The 15,915-nt window shown below is 42.5% G+C and overlaps 1 protein-coding gene across 2 annotated transcripts in view; it reads right to left on the reverse strand.

The window, feature by feature from the left end:
- Positions 1-15,915, reverse strand: part of GAREM1 (GRB2 associated regulator of MAPK1 subtype 1) — a 103,426-nt gene that overhangs the window by 71,844 nt on the left and 15,667 nt on the right. For both annotated transcript variants that reach the window (XM_080578398.1, XM_080578397.1), the window contains exon 2: positions 7,628-7,768. In XM_080578398.1, the coding sequence (XP_080434524.1) occupies positions 7,628-7,633 (6 nt within the window). In that variant the 5' untranslated portion in view covers positions 7,634-7,768. The remainder of the gene's footprint in view (positions 1-7,627; positions 7,769-15,915) is intronic.

Consider the following 15,915-nt stretch of genomic DNA (forward strand, 5'->3'; position numbering starts at 1 on the left):
TCTGAGAAGAACATGTGATACTTCAAATCAGCAGTTGTAAAAGCTGCGAGTTTTCCTCTCTCCTCCTACTCCCTTTCCCTCTCACCACGAAAACATGAAGTTCAGTGCTGAGGCAAACCTTAGGCTTTTTAACAAGGGTAAGGTTGCGCTCAGAAGACAGTAGAGAAAAGGAAAATGGCTGTATCTAAAGACAAACACCTCTTTCTGACTAATACGTCACTGAACAGTATAGAAAAATATCTCTATCAGCACAAGTTTTTGTTTCTTTCAAGGCACCAAGCAAATCTCTTGAAACAAATCAAATTTGATACAAACTTGAGTCTACAAATCACAAACTTTTCTCCCAGGTTGGAAAGGAAGACAGAAAAATCAGGTGCTCTCTGTCTGTGAGCTTCTGGGACATAATCTCTCTTCCTCTATCCCTGGCAGAAATCCCACCCTGTGAACTAACCCTACCTTTCCCACTGCACCGCAGAGCAGCAGGCTGTGATGGCTGCAGACTCCACGGCAGCTTCAGGTGTTTCAGCCGGGCCAGGCAGCAGGACTGGAGGTCGATGGGAGCTCAGACAGAGCTGAATGGGGTTTCACCGTTATGCTGAATATGAACCACTCTGGAAGACAAGTAAATTCTACAAATTCTGTAGATGGGAGACTCCACAAGTCTCTCGTAAACATAAGATCGTATATATACAAAGAGAAAAGCAGTCTGCCTCACGGCCTGCTGATTTTAATAAGGATGATAATTTCAAAGAAATGGGACACTGCAAAAAAAGGCTGGCTGATTTCAGAGATACAAAGTTGAAAGTACTTCAAACGATTATCAGCAGTTCTGCCTGATGAAGAATGGTACACTGCTGTTTCACCAGAAGCTGCATTTGAACCATCTCCCTGCACAGAAGAGGTGTTTCTGATCCATAGCGTGCATCCTGGGAAGCTGCCAGCACACAATACTAGAAAGCTAGTACTGTACATATTCCTTAATATGTACATGCACATATTTCTTAATAGGTTAAAAAAACTAACAACACAAAGTAGAAGAGATTCTCCAATACAGGTGGTCAGACAAAAGTGGAATGTTTCATTAAAACTTACGTAAAATACCGCTACTTCATCTGACTGGGTGCTGGTGGGCAGGGGAAGGATGAAGGAACAGGAAGAATATGATCCTGGAGGTGTGAAAGCAATGGGAAATTTTTGCCAGCATTTTCTGTGCCTGCATTTTTTATCCTGCGACTTGACATTGCACTGCTGGTCAATGGAGAGACGTCTGCCAAAGGTTAAAAGGCACAGAAATGTGGAATAACAAACAGATAGGGCCATGGTGAATCATGGCAAGTCTGACATCAGCTTAACTTTACAGTAAGTCTATGGGAGAAAAAAAAAAACAACATAAAAATTAAGAATATAGAGATTTGTTTATGTATGGAAGAGCAATTCACCCATTATTCCTCAATGACAGATTTATAAAATCCAGGAATATGAAGACAGTTCACAGACCACAAGGCCTTGATTCCCTAGAATAGAAAAACAGAGTCTTTGGCAAGGAAAAAGAAGAGAAAAACCAAACAAGAAAACTAAGTAGATAAATACAGATTAAGACAGTTATTGCCCTGACAGAGAAAACATGGAATGGTGCTCTGTGAGCAATGTGATGTGTTTTGGAGATTGCTGTTCTCAGACTTCCCAACTGAAGAGACAAATTCTGCAATACCCAGGCACCGTTCTACAATGACACTTATAAATTAATACTGAAGATACATTTTTCTCTTCAGTTATGGGGAGAAATGGGTTGCAGTTCTCAGGAAAGTTCACAAAAATCAAGTATTTAGTGTTACAAGCCTCCTATTTCTGTTTTAAACCCATGAAGACCATATGCTGGTGGCAGTGTTTTTATTAGCAGTACCTGTGAAAAAAGCTTTCATACCTCTGACTGCTTTTAAGATCAAACAACCTTTTTGAAGAAAACAAAACGAAAACAAAACTTGAGTACCGGGGGGTTAAATGTGGGGGTTGTTTTTTGTCTTGGTTTTCTTCTGAGGACACACATTCATTAATCATTCACCAGCCCATACACACACGACAGCCTCTTTCAGAACCACTGAATTCAGGCCCTGTTCTCTAGAAGCTGTATGCAGTTGTACAGCATAAAAGCCCCAGAACTATGTGATAGTTGGGTGCCAGGTTAAGTTCAAAGCAAAACACAAATTAAACTGCAAAACACATTTCATATCAGGGAGTGGTGTACCTGTTTGCTGGAGAGGACTCACCTAAGTAAGTTCCCTACTCCAAAGCAGTGTCCCTCCCTGTTCCAGATCTCACCCACTTCTTTGAACTTAAAAGTTACTCCATCAGAGCTGTACTCCCCCACTTACACAAAAGAACAAGTTTACCTCTTCCTGACACCATCTTCTGTTTGCAGTGAGGCAAAGGTGAGTAAAAGGGCCCTTTGTCCATCACTACCTGAACGGAACTTAGGCCAGCAAAGCACCCCATCTGTCCCCAGAGTGATTCAGGCTGGCAATAGCTACCCTAAAGTCATTAATCGATGAACATTCACCAGTCTAGAGTCTGCTCTTCTCTCCAAAGCCATGAAGAGAGCCATAGAGCACACTTACAACAGAGCTAACCTACCACTAAACACCTAACAGTGTTTGGCATCACCACACTTTCACATCTTGGATTGAAGAGATTCAAGGGTTGACCTGTTGTCAACATCTCGAGACAACTAGGAGACGCCTAACTCACACCACACTTCAGCACTCTCCTCCCTGTGTCCACATCCCGACCACCCCAGAGCGGGCAGCAGGAGGCTTGGTGGCACTGCACAACTGCCTCCGAGGCGGGCGTGCCTTCGGACAGGAGACAGGAACTGCTGCTGCACGTTGCAGCGTCTCCGGGAGTTCTCCAGCTCCGCAGCTGCAAAGGCAAGTTCACTCCTGAGAAGACCTGCAGAGAGAGCCTTCCTCCGTGTTAACAGGATGCAGTGAGCCACGGCCATGATTAACAAATCAAACTAGTAGAAACAGGTTTCAGTAGGATGTTCATTTACACTGGTTCAAAAACCAGAGAAGGGATTTCTGACTCATTCCCACCAGCTGCCCCACCTGGGGAAGGCTCACACGGTGAGGCTGTGTATTTCTTCATGTAAAAGACATTAAGAAAGCTATCGGTATTCTTAGGTAAGCAGCCGGACAGGGCACAAGTGATTACTCTGTATTAGTAATTGTACACCTTCACTTTGTGGCTGGGAGGCATGAGGTCACAGGAAGAGTATTTCCAACACCCCGGATATGTTACAACACGGCACACCCTGGAATAGGGTGTTACTTTCTAGTGTCTTAATAGAAGTATTTTCTTTATTACTTGCCTTGTACGAACACACAGATGGCAGCACTGATGCAAGAGCTATTTCCCTCCAACCTCTGGACAAAGCTGATTAAAAAAAATAAGTGGTAGGAAGGTTGATTTTTTAAATAAAGTCATCATTTTGAGGGAACATCTTTGCTGTCAGAAGGGAAAACCCACTAACAGACAGGACAAGGGAGCAAATGAACCATCAGTTACAACAACAGAGATAAGGCACTAGAAAACAACAGTAAAGGCCCTGTTATGATTTGATTAAACATGGGAGGGAGTATCTGGGGCAAAGTAACCTCGATGCTGCCAGCTCATCCCACAGTATTTCTTCTTCCACTGCGTATGCTCACCAATACTACTCTGGCCTCTGAAAGAAAAGGCCGTGCTGTGTAGGCAAGAGTACGCACACACTCGTGTCTCGTTCCACAGCCCTCCGTGCTGCTTTACCTGTACAGCAAGTTTAGGTAACCACATCCAGCTCCATCCAACTCCGAAGCAGCGATCTGCACCCAGAACAAACCATGGCCACGTAGCGCAGGCATGTACAACAGCCTGAACCCGGGCTCTTTAGAGTCAGAGCAGGGTACCTCTGGGTCTTGAGCTGATAAAACCTCAGTAGCGCTTTTGGTTTGAGCTCTATAGCCCCACAACCTGACACAAGAAGGATCAGACATCATCTGAGGCCCATGGTGTTCAAGCCCTCTGATGGTGGCTTCAATCACTTTCAGTTATCGCAGAATACGTGCAAGAAGCAGCCACGAACGCCTGCAGCTCCCCACACAGCTACCTCTGCACAGAGAACAAGAAGCATTTGTCTTGACAAGAAGCAGCACAGCGAAGTTTAATTCTGCAAGATACCAAATTCAGATCATACAACAGCATTTTTCAGAGGTTACTACAGGAGACGTTTATCAAGGTGAAGATACACAGCGCTGCCTCAGCCTGAACTAGGGGTAACATTTGTTGTCAGCTGGAGGGTATAGGTGGTGCACATTCATTTCTGGAGTAGAAATTTAATATTAGGGATATAGTAGCAGGAACAGTATAAAGCTAGCTCAAACAGAGAGCAGGCAAGGCCTTGTTAGAAGTATCAAGTGTGAATTATGGGAACTTGAGGGGAAAGGACACCCAAGCAATGCCTGTATGCTGCAGTGGTTTGCCCAGGAGTCCTGTGAAGTCTGCTCTCTTACAGCAAGACAGGAGACTACCAGGACAGTAATTTTGATCCACTCTTCATTCTACACGCACGTGAAGACCTCCTTTGTTTTAGGAGTCAGAAACACATTAGCCATTTGTTTTTAATTACATGAGAATCGAACTTGATGCTACATTAACTTTAGCTTTTACTCTAAAGAGAAGCAGACTGGAAAGAGTATTCAAGAGGGAATGCTTAGACTAACAGCTGTCATAGATGAGTCTTCTCTGACAGCAACAGCAAAAATTAACTATATGTCAGACACCCCCAAACAAAACAACTGGGGTAGTAGCTTCCCAGTAACAGGACTGCAGAACAGAGGTTCTGTTAATGAAATTTCACATAAATGTAAAATACAGCATTTTCTTTCTTTAACAAGGCTTTATTATATTTAGGTCTAATAAGTGTATCAAAACCTGATTTAGCAAATAACAAAATAAGATTTACGTTATACTAGTATTTATATATGCGAGTGATGACTCTGTGGTACTTAAACCCACAACCCCAGGGGAATAAAATCAGCTTCAACTTCCCTTTCTGCTAAACAGTAGCAACCAAAATGATGCTACGATCTGCTACTTTAAAATCTTGGAGAATGAAATTATAGCATTAAATATGAAAGAAATCTGGAAGGTCATTTTAATAAAATGTTTATATTCAACGATTCAACGTCTAAGGACTTTTCTGGTAGGCAGTATAAGCAACAATGACAACTGCGTATTTGTAGTTGATGTCTTACTTGACAGAAGTTTAAAGTGAAAGCGTGCAAAAAAAAAATCAGCAGTCATAATCCAAAACTTACAGGCAAACGTACGTGAACTGTATTGTTGTATGAAGACATAAAATCCCACCTCTAAAACCAAAAACTAATGGCTGAACCCCATAAAAACAGCCTGCCACCTCTTCCAGTTGTGTTTTCTGCAAAGATGGGAAGTTCTTGCATGTAAATGGAGAGCTGTGCCAGCAAGCTCACAAGGCTATGGCCAGCTGAACACCCTACCTTTTGGTAGCAGCACATCCTGCTCAGAGAAGTTCATGATTCTGGAGCACTCCCACTGCCCAGCCTTCTCATGGCTTACCACAGAGCAGATACCCAACCTGGCTCTTGAGCTAGAAGCATAAATGCATCAGGGCAGCACCCAGCCCAACAAGCCTTCTGCAGCAGCAACATTAAGCACAGCCGCTTTCACGTGGGGTTCTGGATCCCAAAAGCACGTCATATGGGGTTCTGGATCCCATGCACTGCACAATGCAGCCCTGACAACTCACTTAGTGTTACCTTACAGAGCCCTGTATCATATTCCACGGCAGCATAAATTTATTTTTAGGGTATGGAAGATACCTCTGAATGCTTTTGGAGGTTAGAACCCAAGCACCTGGTTGCAGTGCTTTTCTAGCTAAGCCTTCACATCCTTAGACACACCTCTCCTTTCTCAGAGGCAAACTTACATTGCATGATCTGATACCGCAAGTTAGCACTGACCATTTCTGTGAGGTTCCTTTGGCAGCACTGGATCGTACCACTTGTTTAGCATGCGCCTTTACTACGTGGCAATTTCTGAACTTTCCTGTATTTTCATCTCATAAATGAGGAGTTTACAGCAGGAAAATTTCTGGAGGTTGTTTGACAGCAAAATGTGTTCTGTCAACTAAACACACTCTTCCTGCATTAACACAAGCCAGGAAGAAAACCACATCAATGGTTTTTGCAATATCCTAGGGAACAGACTTTGAGTTTACATAGATATCAGCAAAATCAAGCCAAGCATGAACGAAACATGAAGAACCAGGAAACCCTGCCTCGCAGATCTTTGTTAAGTTCTTTACAAATTAAGAACCAAGCTTTAGTAAACCCCTTAGGAGTCCAACCTTCTTTTACACCAATAACCAGTTTATTTTCTGTTCTTCCAGGAATCAGTGAGAATTTTAAAATGCACCATTCAGCCTGAAAGAAGTAAAGTGTTTATCTGGCCATGGCACTGAAGCTTATGGAGGTGTGAAAAAAGAACGGTTATTAAGCACATGCACTAGAAACTGCTTATGCTAAAAAAGTTAAATTCAAAGAATTTTAATGCCATGTATATTATGACACTATGTGCTAACAGACCAAAGCTTTTAAACATGTCTTAAAAAAATTAACCTTCCAGAAGCCAGCTCCAAGGAGAAACAGCCTAAGTTCCATCACTAACATGCAGTGCATCACTGCAGTGGCAGCACTGGTGCGATTAAAGCAAATCTCAGTTAGCTCTCATACAACTCATCCCACCCTCATTACACCAACATTTAAAAAAGAGACAGTAAGACAGCTGAATTGATTAATCAGTCGACGAGTGACTATATGAAAGACAGAGCACACACCTTTGCTCTGTAGCCATGGCTCTTTGAGCTTACACTTCCCAGCCTTCTACATTTTTGCATCTTAACGGCAGCAAGATAAGTACACCCCAATCAGACAGTACCGCTCTATTCAGCTTGTCAATAAGGACATTAAGCAGTGGGAAGTTATTAAAATAATTTCTTAGGAAAGCAAAACTAATTTGAAATTGTAAAATAAATATTGATTAGCTGTGCCATACCTACCTACTGGGAACAACGGTATTACTGCATCATCCAAAGAGGCAGGCAGCAACAAAGAAATCTCAGGGAGCAGCAGTGTAAAACCTCAGTATTGTTATGAATGCTCCCTAGCTTTTAACACAGAAAGATTTTTAAAATATTTTTAAATAAACCCCATTTATTTAAGTAAACCCCATTCCATCTTTGATCATTTCAGGGCATTTTCAAACTTCCATACTTTTGCTACCATGTTCACAGGTGAAAAAGGCTGGCAATTCATTAAGGTCAAATTAAAACCGATTCCTCTGCATCACTGTGTGTTCTCTAAGCATGCTACCCTATCATCTATTTAGTACCCCTGGGAGTACATCAGTTTTTCTTGCACTTGGTAGCATTATCAAAAGGTCATGGTCACCAATATCAGTGACTTAGCTTCACTCCATCAATTAAAGTGACCAATATAAGTGGTAGGTGATTCATCCTCTTTGAATTTGTATTTCAGATTAACAACAACTTTACCTGCATAATGTACAGGGATTTCTATCTTTGGCCCTATGACGTAGTGGCCCTCCTCCAGACTGTGAGCTGTAATTGTTGTCCACTGCCGACATGAATGAATCAGAAGGTAATCACTCTCTCGAAGGCCTTCTACAGTTTCTCCTGCAAAACAGATGCATTTTTTTTTAATTAATTGCATATAGAATTAGGAAAACTTCACAATAAGCATTTTATTCTTATTACTGCACATTTTTCAGACATTTTGATATTTAAAAATCCAATTAAGTTTTAATTCTGAACAGTATTCATTTTGCAATGTAAGCACTTTGTCTTCAAAGAAACAAATATAAAACAACACAGTGCCTGCCTACAAGTACCACAGAGATGTACTCTAGATTACTCAGCAGTGGCTCTCAGGCTACTTTTTCAGTTTTCTGCATGAACAGACTTTTTCATATCCCTGTTTATGTCTGCCTGTCTCGCTTAATACGTATGCTTGAGACTTCTTAACTTTTAAGCAAAAGGAAGCTATAAATAAACATGTCAGTTATGAGGTTTCGGAGGTATCAAGAGAAAAGTCATTTTCATATGTTAACAGATCAGCACCACACTAACCTATAGACACCTGAAGCCAAACCTTGTTCATCACTACTAAGTAACTGGGTACCTCATTTGCAGATACAGAGATATCAGCTCTGTCACTCCATCCCTTTGCAAGTCACTAGGTAGTCAGCCGTTCCTATGTATCTAAAATTTATTAAGAGGGCTTATAAAAAAGATGGAGAGCAACTTTTTGCTCGGTCAGACAAAGATGGGACAAGGAGGGGCAGAGAGGGAAACATTAACATGCACCAAAGTCTTCTCTGAGATAAATGCCCCCACAGATCATGCTTACCTCACCTCTGCAATGCTCTTTCTCATACTCCGGTGCCTGTCAAGTCCATCCCAAATACCGCCAGACAGAGGGCTCTCCTTTATTCCCATCTGTCCCAAATCTTTTGCATTTCCACAAGCACCCTTCCCTCCTCCTCCACTGACTGCAGTGCCTGACCTGGACAACACTGCTTCGCTTGGTTTTCCAGTGATTGCAAGAGCCACATTAGCCTACTCAAAGTACTAGATATCCACACCAAGGATGACATATGAACAAAATTTTATACAGCAGGGGATACCATAGCATAACGCTCTCCTACATTCCTGGTCTAACACATACAGACTACAAGACACCTTTCTCAAGGTGTCTTGAAAGCAGTCACATGAACTTTCAGAAACACTTAGTAGACGCTAACCACAGGCCAAGAATAACAAAGCTTTAAGTTTCATTTTGCTCTCTCCCTCCGACCCTCTGCTGTTGCAGCCAGAAATAAAGCAAGCAGTTTAGCCCTGGAATCACATTTGGACAAAACCCATTCCTTTCAGCTACTACAGCAAACTACGCTTCCTCCTCACTGTCTTCCCATGTTTTTAAGGCAGAGGAAGCATCAGACTTTCTGTCTCAAGCAGCAGACGTTTCCCTGCTCAGGCTCGACAAAGGAGGGAGACTTCCCATTGTGCTCCTTCTGCCCACGCCAGGCAATCTTTTCCACGGCGTGCAGCGCTTACTGCACACTCCATTCCTGCCTGATTTCATGCTCTCATTCTATCAAGAATCACCCTCCTACACGAATCAAAATACAGCAACTGGCGGGTGTGAGAACCGCTGGATTTTAAGTCGGGAGAGACCACTGCCACCGACTGCTCTGCCACCCGCGGACCGACGGACTCTGGCTGATCTCTACAGCAACGTGGCTGTGGCCCATCAAGGGGCAGACATGTCCCAGGGCTTCCCAGGCTCTGCTAGACCTTAAACCAAGTTCCGATTTTGCACACGTGGGGCTGCAACTTAAAGGAGTGGGTGGGCAACCCCAAGGCATATGGAGCTCACCAGTACCAGTTACTCTTTGCCCTGTGGAGGTCCCATTTCCAGTTTTACTCCTTTTTGACAGCGGAGAGAGCAGCTTCCAACCATGCAAGCACAGTATTTCAAGAGATGGTTTCCAAGAGCTACTTGGACTGTGTCTCCACACCTGCACCCTCAGTGCACTGGGAGCACAGGAGAAGGGACCTCGGAAGGCCTAGGGCAGAGTGACAAAAGGGCCAGGCAGCACAGGAAAGCTCTGCAGTCCCTTCCGTATCTTGAAGGACCTTCAGGTATTTGTTAGAGGAGTCATGCACCCACTATATTTCACCAAATCATCTGCCTTTGAGCATCCTGCACGCATCTTCTCCGGAGATATTCAAGGCCCGTCTGGACACCTACCTGGGCAACCTGCTCTAGGGAACCTGCTTTGGCAGGGGGGTTGGACCGATGACCTCTTGAGGTCCCTTCCAGCCCCTCCAATTCCGTGATCTTCTGCTCTCTGCTTACAAGGCAACTCCTAATAGATATAAAAAGCCTCCTCATCTTACTGCAGCAGACAGTTGAAATTTTCGGGGAAAACACAATGATAATAATATACGGTGTTACTTGAAACTCCTGTTTCAGTTCAGAGACTTACACTCCTGCTTTCTATAATCCATGGCAACAAGTAATTATTCCATCCCACAACAAAACACAAACAATGACACCTAAGGGAAGAACTAGTATTTTACTAGTTTCACTGACAATGGTAAACAAATTTTGAAGAAAATACAAAGCATCTCTGGTATGCTTTTCTACGCCTTACAATTTGTAGTTATAATTTCAGGCCATTACCTAAAGAAAGGCTGAATTGTACCAGCCAGGATTGCAGGGAAATAATTATAGTATGGGTCATCCTCCGAAAGTCTGAGAAAGACGTTCTCAGGAAAAACAACAACAAAAAAAATACCCATTATGAAAAGGAGCTTCCAGCCGTGGCTCACAAGCCATGATCTGTTTAAGTGGTTACTCTTAAAACTGGGTGGGACAGGTGAGTGTAAAAAGATATTACCAAGGCAGGCCCAAGAGTGACTACCCAATTAAGTCTGCAGCTGGAAGTAGCTGCATTTTTTTTTTTTCTGTTTGAGCCTTGGAAACCACAATTCCTGTTACAACAATCATTCGCTCACGCTGATTAAGTCGGAAATGAATTCTGTACTTCTCCATGGAGCTGGAGCAGAGAGAGGTGGAATGCAAGCCTCCTGCACAAGGGCAGGTCTGTCGGTACCACGTCCTGGTCTCCTGTCTTTGTGGGTGGACCGGCTGCCTGCCGTGGCCTTATAGGAAGATGCTCCTTGTAGGGATTAATGGACTAGCAAAAACACAAGTACAAGGAAGAGTCAAACGTGAATGAGACAACAGAACGTGGTGGTGCACGCTCTTCTGTTTTCTTCCGTTGACTTGCTCAGTGCCTTTAGAGCAGTCTCCTCCTGGAGAGATGAACCTTTCAGGCAGGAGACATCTCTGAAGCAGGCTGTGCTGCTCAGGTCCCGGCCCAAGCACAGCCCGGGCTTCGCCCTTTACACTTCTCTCAGCAAATCGTACCTTGCAAAACAGCCACACGCATCCAATCTGATTTTCCCCCGTCTCAGTAACACAGGTTATGCAAGCCTTTCATTAATCACATTTCAGCTATGTGGGAGAGAAGTCAGCAGCCTTCACATCCACAAGCTATGCAACTCGGTTCTCACCTATTCAACATACTCCTACACGACTGCTTACATAAAGCCAGACGCCATGAGAAAATAGAGCACAGGCCACTCATCTTTAGTAACAGTTTTGTCTCGTATGATCAAATATGGATTAGCTGTATCTCCTCACCCTCTCCTCCCCACCCCAAATGCCTGCAATATAATTAAACCACTACAAAGAATCTACAGGCAAATACTTGAGTGCTTTTTTTCTCCTAAATAGAAGTCAGAAGCAATGAATTATCACATGTATTTCCCCACCCCTCCTCAAGTTCCCTACCTTTCCAAAACATGAGTCAACTTTATTCATAATAATGCCCGAGACTAAGAAACTCATGATTCGCTAACAGCGTGTAAATCCTAAATAAAGCATCGACACCCAACCGTGCCTCGCAATAAAAGCCTCACACCTCTGAGCTGAGAAGTTAGCCGGTGTTCCTAAACAAGCTGTCATCCTATAAGCACTGTGACCGGGACCAGGATGCGGGCTATTTCATCACAGATCACCTAAGCAGCGTCTAACAGCTGCTCATTTATTCATTCTGAATCAGACATATTGCCATTTTTAGTTATATGATTGGCAAAACTTCATTTCCACACAATTCCTAAAAACCACCAATACTGCAAAGCACGCTGCTGTTCAAAGGCTATTGCAGACGGAATGCTGACCACGAAAGGAAAATTGTTCACATGTTGGTACAGTTAAAAAACAAAATTAAAAAAAAAAAAGATAATTGCTTAATCTAGATTCCCATGCTTATTAAATACCACCTACATTAAATGCCAATACATCTTTCATAATTCTTTCCAGTTCCAAAACGGTATCACCCGCGTTTGCCAAACCTTGGCTCTGTCGCTGTAAACACTCCGATCTCAGATTAACAGTTAAGAACTATAGCAAGACTGGGAGCAGGATAGCTCAATCTGCAAGTTCAGAGACGAATTTCTGTTCTCACCTGCAGTTTTTCAGAACCAGATGAGGAAACAGTAGCTGGCTACGTGTCGGGCCTGACCTTATACACGGCAATGCTGCGGCACACACAGAAGCACGTCTCTTTTGAAGGAAGCACTGACCTCCCTGCAAGCTGTAGCAACCACTTACTTTCTGAGGATGTGCACTTTTATTTCCTTTGGCATTTCCCAATTTCTAAATGTTTAGGGTAAAGACTCTGAGGTAGAGCTGAAGACCCTCCAGTTTTGAAGGGTCTGAGCATCTCCATCTCTTCTTCACCTCCCTCCGGATCAACAATGGGCCAAGTCCCATGAAAGAAAATTCACCCTGGTTTCACATATTCTCATTTGCCAAAGATAGCAGTGACTTTTCAACACTAACCACTAAAGAAAAATAATGAAACAAATGAAAAACATCAAACAAAAAGCATCAGAAAAAAACAACACCTTTTAGGGTTCTCATTCTAGCATTGAGAAGCTGATATTCAAGTCACTGCAGAATGTGCAGAATAACATGACTCATTCACTCACAGAAACTACACTTCTAAAAATAAGCAGCAATCTACACGAACATAAACATTTTTATAATGCCACACACTGCCATCCTGGCTGAGAGTTGACATCACTCCCTTTAAAACACAAGCTTTTCGTCTGGAGACATGAGAATAGTAGGTAAAGAGCAATTCAAAGAAAAAGGAAGTCCATGCAAGGTTCCAGCAACATAACAGATAGCATTTACACGTGCCAGATGAACTGGATACCGTCAGCTCTTGCCAGGAAGATGGTTACGGAGACATTCCTCTCATCTCATTCATCACAGAGGACTGTAAGGCGAGCTTAATGCTGTCCCTTGCACATTAGTTCAAGCATGCAGAATTTGCTCTTCCTGGAACAAAAAGGCTTACAGAAAATAGCTCGTGACAATCTTAAGATCACTTCTGTGAAATAGCTGGTGAAGAAGATGCCTGCTAAACCCCAGGGAAAATTCATCAAGACTTTGTGCCATGTGTTTTCATTAAGTCTGAACTCCATCTGCATCCAGGTAACAGCTGCTGTACAATTAAGTGCATCACCCAGGCTGCCTTGGTCAGTTAAGTAGGTGGTGGGTTTTAATTACCCCATCTAATGTTCCACAATCACATAACATAACATTATACAGGAAAATCTCAGCAACATTAAAAACCACTTCAGTGGGTGCTCAGCCAGGTAACTACAAAAAGACAAGCAAATGAGTAGCTTCAACTGTCCCCCGCTGGAGCTTGTACCAGCACTTGCTAGGACCGAAGGGTTAATTTGAAGAAAGCAAAGAGGTGGCTGCCTGGTCAGGTGAGCACTTCCAGTGTGAAATGTGGTTAACGTTTGGACTCGATGACCTTAGAGGTCTTTTCCAACCCAAATGATTCTATGAAATCACTAGGAATACCTGTCAGCACGTGGCTAATTTCATGAGAGACTAGAAAATAAGGTTTATTTTGCAATAATTGGAAGCTAACAGAAAACAGAATGATTAGAAACTGGAAAAAAAAAAAAGAAAAAGAAGAAAGAAGTCAGGTGCTTATTTATTTATCATGCTATTATAGCACTGAGGAGCCTTACTTGCACAGTATCTGCTGCACTGGACAAGCAGAAGGGACTCCTTCCCTGGCTGAGGGCCAAACAAGCCATGTGTTAATATACACCTCAACATTATCCTACAGCACCACAAAAACACAAAGCATAGCTCCAGCCAGGATGAAATGAAATTATAACCCATTGTTATTAAAAAAAAAAAAAAAAAAAAGACCATTATTGACTTCATGGCTCTGTACAGAGATGTTTCAGGTCAGAGGGAGGTCACACTGCTAGCACAAATAGAAATGCCAGCCCTGCTTTTCCACTCCAAAAGAAAGAATCTACAATACCGTACAGCAGTCAACTAGTAAAAGTTGCCTTGTTTTTTGAAAAGGCCAACTTGTGTTACTGCAAGTATTTGCTAGTCACATAGCTCCCACAGAGGTATCATCCTAAGATGAACTTGGTTTCTTTTTAAGTCATTGGCACATTCACAGCAAGTAAAAGCTGCAGCTCCTCCCAGCACACAAGCACAGTGTTTCCTGTTCCAAAGATGGTTTAAATACATGTAGTAGAGGAAAAATAAATGAGACATGGCAACTCGGAAGATGAACTCGACTACATGCTACTGGTTATTCAAATACCTGCAGTGCTGTGGTATGTGACCATCTGAAGGCAGCTGGTCATCAGACCATCAAAGTAAGGAAAGAAACAAATGAGCAAATACCCTCTTTCCTTCAGAAGTACTGACTTCACCTAAAGTCATCTCATGGTCATGCTGTTTTAGACAGACTGAAGCTGTACCAGCACATGGGACAGATTCATCCAACCTGCAACCTACCACAATGCTATCACAGCATATAATCGTTCATCCCCAACTCTCAGTCATATTACCTTAGCAGAACAAGCGTCTCTTTTCCTACAGTTAAAGCTCTCTTCTTTTATAATGCTGAGTTTGGACTTTACATTTATGGGGAAGAAACAGAGACTCCTTGTTAACTCTGAATATTCAAATTAGGATAATGACATATATATATCTATTTACTTTAAATACTAGATCATGCAACCTGCTCACCAAAGTACTCCTCATGGCAAATAACTTATATCTGAACTCTAAAGGAGGGTGGAGGAAGGAAATCAAACATTTTGTTTTCCACATGCTGCATCATACTCCAGTGTATCTGTTGGGAATACTCCTATAGGGACATATCTCAATGTCAAAGAGCAGTAAGTGTTAAGTTAGGGTGGTTTGCTTGCTTTAACTTTGGCAGTGTATTTGGTTACTGAGTCAAATCTCAATGAGCTGTTCAGCCTGCCAGTGCTATTCTTTCCGCAAACATAAAACTTGTCAAAATGTAGGTCAGAGAAAAAAGTTCAATAGGATGAGAACAACGTCTGAATTTTCCATTTTGAAGTAGCAATAGGGTTTTGTATGGAAAAATTTCACATCCTTGTAATTTTTCTTAACAAAGGAATGAAAGAAAACCTCACAACTATTTTGGTACATGAAGAACCCCACTTTTAACAACAGTAGCGAACAGGAAATCTACAAGGATTGAAAATGCTACTTTTTTTGTCACTATGACTGAACAGAGGCTTGGAAGTGTTACTGTTTCATAAAATGTATAATGGAAGAGAAGTAAAAGAGCACTGAATTGTAGAAAACACTACTGCTGGGGAAAAACAAAACAAAACACACCTTCCTTGAAAGCCTCTCCATGTTATCAGTCTCACTTCGTCATTCCATACAGACATTAAAAAAAAAAAAAAAAAGTAAGAATTATCTAGCTGATCAGATAAACTTCTTTGTTTAAAGAAAAGCAAAACAATGTGCATGGGGGTGGATCATGTGTAATCTAAATGCAGACTGCCAGTGAGTTAGATGGGTAAATACTGTAGTTTCAGCGGAGGGCCACAAAGATGATACGGGGCCTGGAGCATCTTCCCTATGAGGAAAGGCTGCGAGACCTGGGTCTGTTCAGCCTGGAGAAGAGAAGACTGAGAGGGGATCTCATCAATGTGTATAAATACCCGAGGTGTGGGAAACAGAGGGATTTGGCCAACCTCTTTTCAGTGGTTTGCGGGGACAGGACAAGGGGCAATGGCCATAAAATGGAGCACAGGAAGTTCCGCACCAATACACAAAAGAACTTCTTCACGGTGAGGGTGACAGAGCA

Source organism: Anser brachyrhynchus (genome assembly GCF_964034855.1).
Source record: "Anser brachyrhynchus genome assembly, chromosome: 2".
NCBI classification, from domain to species: domain Eukaryota; kingdom Metazoa; phylum Chordata; class Aves; order Anseriformes; family Anatidae; genus Anser; species Anser brachyrhynchus.